The sequence below is a fragment of the Phocoena phocoena genome, chromosome 3 (assembly GCF_963924675.1).
Source record: "Phocoena phocoena chromosome 3, mPhoPho1.1, whole genome shotgun sequence".
NCBI classification, from domain to species: domain Eukaryota; kingdom Metazoa; phylum Chordata; class Mammalia; order Artiodactyla; family Phocoenidae; genus Phocoena; species Phocoena phocoena.
In genome coordinates this window covers 170,168,204-170,177,860 of record NC_089221.1, presented here as the reverse complement: position 1 = coordinate 170,177,860, position 9,657 = coordinate 170,168,204, and the positions used below count along the sequence as shown (strand labels likewise).

Here is a 9,657-nt window from a genome sequence, read left to right as displayed (position 1 = left end):
TGGTGCCTTGGCTCCCATCCCCCCTGCAGACATGGGGATCCATGAGATGAGAGCAGGCGCAGCCCCCAGCAAGGGACCCCCCTCTGGCTTCTTCCTGAGGTCCCATCCACCCTAAGCATATATTGAGCACTTACTGTATACCATACAAGAAAATACTATTCAGGGGCTTCCCTGGTGGTGCAGTGGTTAAGAATCCGCCTGCCAATGCAGGGGACACGGGTTTGAGCCCTGGTCCGGGAAGATCCCACATGCCGCGGAGTAACTAAGCCCGTGTGCCACAACGACTGAGCCTGCGCTCTAGAGCTTGTGAGCCACAACTACTGAGCCCAAGTGCCACAACTACTGAAGCCCATGCGCCTAGAGCCTGTGCTCCGCAACAAGAGAAGCCCACGCACCACAACGAAGAGTAACCCCCGCTCGCCGCAACTAGAGAAAGCCCGTGCGCAGCAACGAAGACACAATGCAGCCAAAAATAAATAAGTAAAAAATAAATACATTAATTAAAAAAAAAATTTTTTTAAGGCACCCAAAACAGTGCCAGGCAGTAAGCGCTCAACAAAGGTTAGCTGTTCCATTTCATAGATGGGAAAACAGGCCAGGTCACTTACTCAAGTTCAGGTGGGCTGGGATTCCAGAAACCCAGCGCTACCCGGGAGGAGACCTTGATGGAGGAGACCCTGATAGACCGTCTTTCAGACCCTGAATGCTGGGGAAAAAGAGGTCCCATCAGCCCAGGACCTCCAGACCACTCACCTCCTTGCCTTTGTCCATGCAGTGCCTGCCTCCTGGCTTTGCTCTCTTGCTCCCTCCTCCTCCAATCAGAAAGGCAAAACCCAAGGGGTTACTGGCTATTCAAGGTCATACCACTGCAGGGCCGCCAGACCTCCAGCCTGGCTCTAACCCTCGTCCACCATCTCCCGCCCCTTCTCAAGCCCCCTCCCTGCTCCTGCAGTGGGAGTCGGGGCAGCCCCAGGAGAACCCAGCTCAGAAGCGCAGGAAAGTCAAACACCGTTTGATTCTGCCTCCAGGGCCTCTAATTGCTATTCCTGACACAGACCGGAATTAGAAGGCCCCTTTCAAATATTTATACCTTAGACATCGCGTATTTATCTGACAGGGAGAGGACTCGGATTTGATGAGATCTGTCAACAGCTCATCCCCGAGCCGGGTATTGCCTTGCGGCTGACAAAAAACAGGACAATTACTTGCCGTGCTCCCTGGGCAGTCCCCAGGGATGCTGCCTTGTCGCTGATCAGAGAGGACGGGGTGGGGTGGGGGTCTGTGTGAGTGCTCTTCGGGAGGGAGGACCGAGTTCAACAGGTTCGTGTGGAGGCCAACTCAGCCAAAGCAGGAAAGAGGAGGGGAGGACATACGGACACCCCTGCTGCCGTGAGGGGCCTTGCCTCATCGGCTCTGGACCTCAGTTTTCCCATCTGGAAAATGGGGCTAACAGTGGAGGAGAGATGGAGAACCTCTGATTCCACAAAGAGACCTGATGGGGGTCGAATGCCATCCCAAGCCAGGCCATATCACAGCATCCAGGCAGAAATGAGCTGTGGGGTGTGTCTCCCCTCTCTGTGCCTCAGTTTCCCCATCAGGAAAAAAATGTCACATCCTCCTGATGATCCTTCCTCCAACTCTCTGAGTTTTTCCTATTAGAAACCCCATTTTTCAAATCGGGAAAGCAAAGCGTGGCCTGCATAGACATTGCCCAGGCCCCACTATTATTCTTTGCGGGGGGCGGAGTGGGGGAGAGCTCACAACAGTGTCAGCTCTGACTTGTGTCTGGTCTTGCCTCCCCTCCAAGCCACACCCACCCTAGGGGGCTTGGAGAAGGGAATCTGAGGTTCCATCCTTCCTGACTACCCCTCTCTTACTCTTTCTATTAGGGGTCACTGAGCAAGACCCCTTATGGGGAAAGGAAAAAAATGTGTTTGCTTTGGAACTGGCCAGCAGCTCCCTTTGCCTCTCTTACTCCCCCCAAATCCGTTAGTGTCCTCGCCCCCTGACAGCTGCAGCTGCCAACAGGCAGCCAGGCCAGGCGAGACACCTCTCATTTCTGTCCCCCTCCCGGCCTCCACCCCCAGAAACCACAAAGGGACAGATGCCGAAGGCACACTCCAGGCACAGATACCATCTCCTTTCCCCTGGCCAGCTGCCCCAAACCCCTTCCCCCATCCTGCAATTAGTCCCCTGGGGAGAGGGGACAGAGAAGAGCCCTCTTGGGGGAGGGGAAGCCAGAACCCCGTCCCTTCCGTTGCAAACCCCCCTTCCTTCGGCTGCCTCAATATCCATTTTAGCCGGTGACCTCTGGAATAATTTCCACAACCCCAATCTCCTGGTCAGTTTCGCCGCCAGACCCTGGTTCAATTTCAACCCTCAATAGTGGTCACGCTCACCCCCTCTGCTGGTCAATTTCATCCCTGCTCGCGGTCAAGTCCAGCCCTCCATTTCCCGGCCAATTTCCACCTCCCCTCCCTCTCCCCCTTCCCCATCTCAACACCTCTCGCTCTCCGGAGCAAGGTCAGCCCCTGTGGGTTTCCACCTCCCGTGCTCCTCGCTCGCTCCTGCCAGCCTCGGTCCTCCGGGTCACTGTCCAGCCGCCGCGGCCTCGGCCCCCGCGACTCCCGCCCCGCATAACCCCTCCCTCCCCGGGCAGATGCTCCCCTCCCTCCCCAGAACAGCTGAAGGTCTCAGTCACCTCCGAGGGGAGCGCAGGGGGAGGGGAGGGGAGGGGGCGGGGAAGCCTTGACGTCGCTGCCCGGGACCCGGCCCGGTACTGGTAGGGGCTGGGGCGTCCGTCTGAGAGCCCCCTCCCCAAAGTCCCACCTCCCGGGCGCGCGCCGGCGGCTGCGGCTAAAGTCTCTCCGAAAGCGTGAAGGGGGATTGGAGATTTTATTTTCCTTTGTGCCTGCGACTGGGGCCGGATCGAGGCGGCCGGGCCGGGGGCCGCGGGATTGGGGCTCCCCCCGGAGAGGCGAGGAGCGCAACAAAGGATGCGCCGCACCGGGGTCACCGTCCCCGCGGCCCAACTTTGCGCGCGGCGCCCGAGTCCCCGGAGAGCTTGCCCGCTGCGCTGAGAACCCAGGCGTCCGGGCTGAGCCAGGGCTTGGGGGCGTCCGCAGGCGGCGCTTTCCCCGCCCCCGGCCCCCAGGAAGGGATCCCGGAGCTTCCCGGAGGCAACGGGTGGCCGAGCCGTGCAAGGAGAGCGCGCTGCCCGCGGAAACTCCGCGGATGCCCCTCGCTCTGGCTGGACGACCCCGCGCTCCGCGTTCAGGGCCCTACGGGGCGCCCCCTTCCCCCGCCGTCCTTCCAGAGCCGGGCTAAGGTGCGCTTTTGCTTCTCCTCCCCCTTCCTCCCTCCTCTGTCTCCTCCTTCCCCCCCCCCCTTTTCCCCCTCCTCTGAGCCCAGCCAAGGGTCACACCTGATCTTTCTCCTCCTCCCTTCCTCCCTTCCTTCTCCCCCTGCTCCTCCCCGGGGACTCTGCCGAGGAAGGGGGCCCAGAAGAGGGCATGTGGGTCCTCTTCTGACAGTGGCCAGGTTTGGGGTGACACTCGCTCAAATGGCCAAGTGGCTACGAGACTACCTGAGCTTTGGCGGTCGGAGGCCCCCTCCGCAGCCGCCCACCCCCGACTACACGGACAGCGACATCCTGCGGGCCTACCGGGAACAGAAGGATCTGGACTTTGAGGACCCCTATGAGGATGCAGATGGCCGCCTAGAGACTGACTCCGCGGGGCCCGGGGACTCCAAGGGCCCTGGAGACACCAAGTACGACTCTCCAAAGCACCGGCTCATCAAGGTGGAGGCAGTTGACATGGCCAGAGCCAAGGTCTTGCTGGGCAGCCCCCGGGAAGAGGTGCGTGGCTAAGGCCCAGAGGTTGGGTGGCCCCAGGAGACTGGGTGGGGCGGCCAGGCTAGGTTTCCCCAGGACTTTGGGGAGCGTGTTTTATGTGTTACCCCAGGGAAAGACCAGGGCACCAGCCGGACACTCCCCAATCCTCCATCCGCTTCGTGGAGTTTGATATCTGCCCCTTTTCACTGCACAGCACTGGTTGTCCTCCTCCCTCTCTGACTGGCTTTGTGCCCCTGTCCTCCTGCTTCCTGATTCCCCCCTTCTGGATCCCTCCGCACAGCTTCCCTTCCTCTTAGCAGCTGAAGGGATCTTCCTTAAACAGATCTGAGTGAGTCAGTTTCCTGCGGTCACTTAAACATCCTCACCACTACTCTCCACCCTTCCTCCCTTATTACTCCCATTTTACAGAAGTGGAAACTGAGGCTCACAGAAGAGAAGCGACTGGCCCAAGGTCACATGGCTCTAGCTTGTTAGAACTTGAACCCAAACCTGCCTCCAATGCCCATGCTTTTTTTTTTTTTTTCAGTACTTTTCCTAGAGGATCAGGGGGTCCACCCCAAACCCTCAGTGGAGAGACAGAGAAGGCTTCAAAGAGGGTTACGGTAGGCTGTGTCAGGTAGTGGTTAATGGCACAGAGAAAGGTAGGAGGAAGCAGGGACTCGGGGAAGCAGACAACCAAGGATCAAGCGCTGCTTCTTACTTATCGGCTGTGTGACCCTGAGCAAGTCACTTGCCCTCTCTATGCCTTGGTTTTCTCATCTGTAAAATGGGGATAAGGTACTTACTGAGTGTTGGTGCTACAAGTAAATATATGTGAAGCCTTTAGAACAGTACTGGCACCTAATCATTAAAATGATTGAAGGAGGGAGGTAGGGATCTGTGTCGGGGAGAATCAGAACAGCACAGAGGAAGAGAGCAAGGGAAGCTCTATCTGCAAACACTCGCGGGTGGAAAGGAAACTACTTGCTTGGAGGGGATGTATCAGATGACATAGAGACAGCAGGCAAGAGGTGTAGTATTGCCCAGCAGGGGTATTCAGAGCTAGGCTTGGTCGCCCTGAGCCCTTGACTCCCTCCCCTTCCTTTCTGTCTCCAGTTGGAGGTCGACACCGAGTACTCGGACCCTTTTGATGCCCAACCTCACCCGTCACCCCCGGATGACGGCTACATGGAGCCCTACGATGCCCAGCGAGTCATGAGCGGTGAGTGGTCAGAGCTTGGGGGAAGGTGACAGGGTCCCAGGTGGGAGTGGGAGCTGACCAGTGTCCTTGGCCTCCCAGAACTGCCATACAGGAGGGTGCAGCTGTATGACACTCCCTATGAGGAGCAGGACCAAGATCTGGGAGATGGGCCTCCTTCAGGGTGGAAACCTCGGCAGAGCCGGCTGCCCCAGGAGGATGAACGGCCAGCAGACGAGTATGACCAGCCCTGGGAGTGGAAGAAAGACCACATCTCCAAGGCATTTGCAGGTGCTTCTCTGAGCCTGACCTCTGAATGCCTTGTCCCTCTATTTCCTGCTCTGGTCACATCCCCTGTTTCAACTTACAGAGTAAATCCCCATCACCTGTCACTTTGGTAGTTTGTTAATTCTCACTAAAGTGTGAATGACTGATAGTCATAATCTTCCCAGGAGAATCTGTAACTTCCTTGGAAACTGAAACCCCATTTATTTATTTAGTTAGTTAGTTAGTTATGCTGCACCACGTGGTTTGCGGGATTTTAGTTCCCCAACCAGGGATTGAACCCAGGCCCTCGGCAGTGAAAGTGCAGAGTCCTAGCCACTGGACTGCCAGGGAATTCCCCTTTCAGAGTGCAATGGAACCTACTCATTCTGCTCACTATAGTGCAGGAATAGGCTTTGATGTCACACTAGATCTGGGTTTGTGTCACTTGGGGAAATCCCTTTATCTCCCTGAGTCTCAGTTCCCTTACCTGTAAAATGGGGATCATTCTAGTACCTATCGAATAGGGTACTTGTAAATTGAGTTCTAAAGTGCTCAATTACACAGGAGCCGTTGTGGAAGAAGGTAGCATTTCCTGGAGTCGATTCGTAACTGAGTTGGGTAAGCTTGGATAAGTCTCTGAACCTCAGTTTCCTCTTCTGTAAAGAGGGAATAATAAGGTCAGCTTTAAGAAAAAAAATAACTTGGAATTCCCTAGCAGTCCAGTGTTTAAGACTTCGTTCTTCCATTGCAGGGGGCACGGGTTTGATCCCTGGTCGGGGAACTAAGATCCCACATGCTGCATGGTGCGGCCAAAAAATATATATATAGGAAAAAAATAACTTGGACCAGGAAGAGTTGTTCGTACCCAAATCTGCCCCAGAAGTTGTATGACTGTGAGGGAAATTGGAGCTCAGTGCCTCAGTCTACCTGTCTGTATATTGAGGGTGGTTTTCTAGCTCTATGAGTTGGCCAAGATCAGGCAGAACTTCCCACCTACCCCTCTAGCCACACCCCCTGCTCTCTGATTTATCACTCAGGGAACTGCCCACCCTTCCATGCCACCAGATTCAAGAATGACCACACCCCTTTCTTCTGAAGGCTAATTGGTTGCTCGCGTACCAATCCCGCCCCAACCTTAAGCCCAACCCCGCCTCTTCTGGGTTCTGATAGGTTTCCCTAAGCTGGCACCGCCTTCCTACTGAAATTCCACTGGCTTGCCCCCACCCCACCCTCTTGAGATAGGCGGGACTTAACCATTTTCTCTTTAAACCTTCTTCAGTGCAGTTTGACGGTCCAGAGTGGGAAAGAACCTCAGGCTCAGCCAAGGAACTCCGGAGACTCCCGCCCCGAAGCCCCCAGCCTGCAGAGCGCGTGGACCCGGCCCTGCCTCTGGAAAAACAGCCGTGAGTGGGGAAGTTGAAGATGGAGTTGAATCCCTCCCTGCCCCACACCAGCCACAGATTCCTCGGGCCAGGGGGGCTGGAGGAAATTTCACTCATTCACTTCATTCATTTCTTCAACTAATCTTCGCTGGGTGACAGCGCCTGCTGTGGGCCAGACACCCAGCTCGGTGCAAAGCAGAATCAGGTGGCGTCTCCATTCCCTCCGGCGTCAGATTCTGGGTTCAAATCCCTTCTCTATCTTTTGGCTGTGTGGCCTTGGGCAAGTCACTTACCCTCTCCAAACCTTGGGCTCAACACCTCCAAGAGAGTGTCTGCCTCACACAGAATAAAAAGGGATTTCCTCCCTTCCCTTGAGTGGGGTTTAGAAGCCTGAGAGCAAAGAGACATCTTTCTCACCCCCAGGAGATCTTGTGGTGAAAGTGGGAGAAGCAGGATTTTGAAGGGGTCCCAACTTTAGGCTGGGGTGAAGCTCACAAGCTGGGAGAGTCTGGGTGTTCTCTGTGTCTCTCCAGTCTAGGAGCTTCTCAGGGAACTCCCCGAGCCCCCAGAGCCCAGCCCTGTGAGTACCAGGGTGTGTTTATCACAGTCATTCCCAAACCTCTTAGGTGGGCCATACAGAACTGCCTAATTAACCCAAGCACAAGGTATTTTCTTTCAATACAAACAACTGTTTGGTGCTCATCTGTCTTTGACACTTTGCTCCCACTGCTAGCTTCTCTTTGAGCACATTAAAGAAAAATATTATGTAACAAATGGTACAGGTGGGTTGGGGATACAGGATGTGGTGAATCTCATGAAAGTGATATGCAAGTGATTCCAGTTGGAGGATTAGGGAGGGGTTGAGGACACTTGGAGACCCAGCTGAGGGAGGCTGTAAAAATCAAGGTCGGGGTATGTGCTGAATTGGAAGGAGCAGCTCCAGGTTGACCTGGGTTCAGCTCCCTCCCAGGGAGAACCTTGTCTGCCTGAAAACCAGGCTCCTCTTGAGAAATCCAAGGGAATTTGTCTCACTTGTTTGCCTGGACGTCACAAGTCCTTGAAAGAGCTGTGCCTGCATCCAGCCCCAGGACGTGTTGGAAAGGGGGATTGCCCTTCAGGAGACCTGTCCCCACCCCCTAGGTGGTTTCACGGCCCGCTGAGCCGGGCAGATGCCGAGAACCTCCTGTCGCTCTGCAAGGAAGGCAGCTACCTCGTGCGGCTCAGCGAGACCAGCCCCCAAGACTGCTCCCTATCCCTCAGGTGAGACCGCAGACCCCTGGAGGGACAGAGGGTCTCAGGACTGCATGCTTTCCGGAGCAGAGGGGTGTGTCTCCAGCAGCCAGTGGGCGGGACTTCCAGGGCTGATGGACAGAGCTTTCAGGCCAGGGGGTGGGGCTTCTAGGCCAGGGGGTGGGGCTTCCAGAGAGGCCACTGGCTTGGTTCCGACTGAGAATGAACTCCCTGTCACTGGAGGTACGCAAGAAGATGGAGAGGAAGCCATACCGTAGATCTAGGGCTTGAGTGAGATGGGGAACCAGGGACCCTAGACTGAGGGTAACCCTAGTGAGGAGCCCAGGACAGGTAGCACAAGGTGTCAGGAGGTTTGGAGAGAAAGTGCCTTCTGTGTTCCTGGGGAGGGACCTCCACCTGGTAGGAGCTCCAGCCTGTCTTGATAGGGGACAAGCTCGGAAGGCATCCCCGCAGTGTGGAACTAGCCAAGAGCTTGACGCCAAGTGGCTGTTAATCAGAAATATTAGGGGATGCCAGCGTCGGGCTCCTGGGGGCCATGAGGGGGTGGCTTTAGGGTTGGAGAGTGTGGGCGGGTCTGGAGTGCTGGGTACCCACTCTGACTCCTGTCTCCAGGAGCAGCCAGGGCTTCCTGCATCTGAAGTTTGCTCGGATCCGAGAGAACCAGTTCGTGCTGGGTCAGCACAGCGGCCCCTTCCCCAGCGTGCCGGAGCTGGTGCTCCATTATAGCTCCCGCCCACTGCCCGTGCAGGGCGCTGAGCATCTGGCCCTGCTGTACCCCGTGGTCTCACAGACCCCCTGACTGAGCCTCAGCCCCCCGCCCTGGGCTGTGAGGACCCAGATCAGTGGCTGCAAACGGTGGAGGTCTTTACAGTCCTGGAGAAGGCTGGATGGAGAGAAACCACCGCCCCCCCGCCCCTCCAGGGTCTGGGTCTTCATCAGAGCCGCCCTGCTCAGCCTCCTTCTGGGTTCTAGGGATTAGAATTGTGTCTCGAAGCCCTTCTCTTGCCTGGAAAATAAATAAGTTATTGTGTGTTTCAAGTGTCCTTTCTGGGAGGTGGGGATCTCAGCCCCTCAGAAGGAAAAGGGGAGGCAGACCCTTGGAGCGGGAAGAGCATCCCCAGCTCCTTGTTTTGGGGATGGAGCTGGGGTTGGAGCCTGAATGGCTCACAGGGAGGGACCAGAATCCAGAGAGCTGGAGACAGGCAGGGAGAGAGAGGCATGGAGGCAGATAAAACTCCGGAGACAGTGGATGGAGTCCAGCAGATTAAAAAGATGGAGAAACGGAGGGGGCGAGGCTCTCAGGCCAGCCCTGCCCCCACCCTGCCCCTCCTCCTTATCCGAGGCGGGCGGGCGGGCGGGCGAGGGCTGATGCTGTAGAAAGGACATCTGTCCCCATGGAAACAGCAGAAGTGGGGGAGGGGAGCCAGGCCCAGCTGGTGTCACTTCAAGGTGACAGTCGGGCAGGAGACCCCGGGGGCTGATAAATGCCAGGAAGCCCCGATCCCCCCCCCCCCCCGCACCCAACTCCAAGCCTGCCTGAGGGAGAGATACCAACTGGGGAGGGGGTGTGTCCAGTTCCGGGCACTGTTTTGAAGCCAGGGGCATCACTTCTCTCTGCTAATTGGACATGTCTCTCCAAGGATAAGAGGTGGAAGGCTTGCGAGTCGTCAAAGAGCCCCCTCACCACAGTGGTCCTCTGAGACCCCCCCTGATGACTCCTCAGA

General features: G+C 56.6%; 1 protein-coding gene across 1 annotated transcript; it reads left to right on the top strand.

Moving 5' to 3' along the window:
• The first annotated feature begins 3,090 nt into the window (after nucleotides 1-3,090).
• Nucleotides 3,091-8,965, top strand: SHD (Src homology 2 domain containing transforming protein D). The gene is made up of 6 exons (XM_065874816.1): nucleotides 3,091-3,859; nucleotides 4,952-5,057; nucleotides 5,136-5,324; nucleotides 6,580-6,703; nucleotides 7,823-7,942; nucleotides 8,546-8,965. The coding sequence occupies exons 1-6, from the start codon at nucleotides 3,563-3,565 to the stop codon at nucleotides 8,730-8,732; spliced, it is 1,023 nt and encodes a 340-aa protein (XP_065730888.1). The 5' UTR covers nucleotides 3,091-3,562; the 3' UTR covers nucleotides 8,733-8,965.
• The last annotated feature ends 692 nt before the right edge of the window (nucleotides 8,966-9,657 follow it).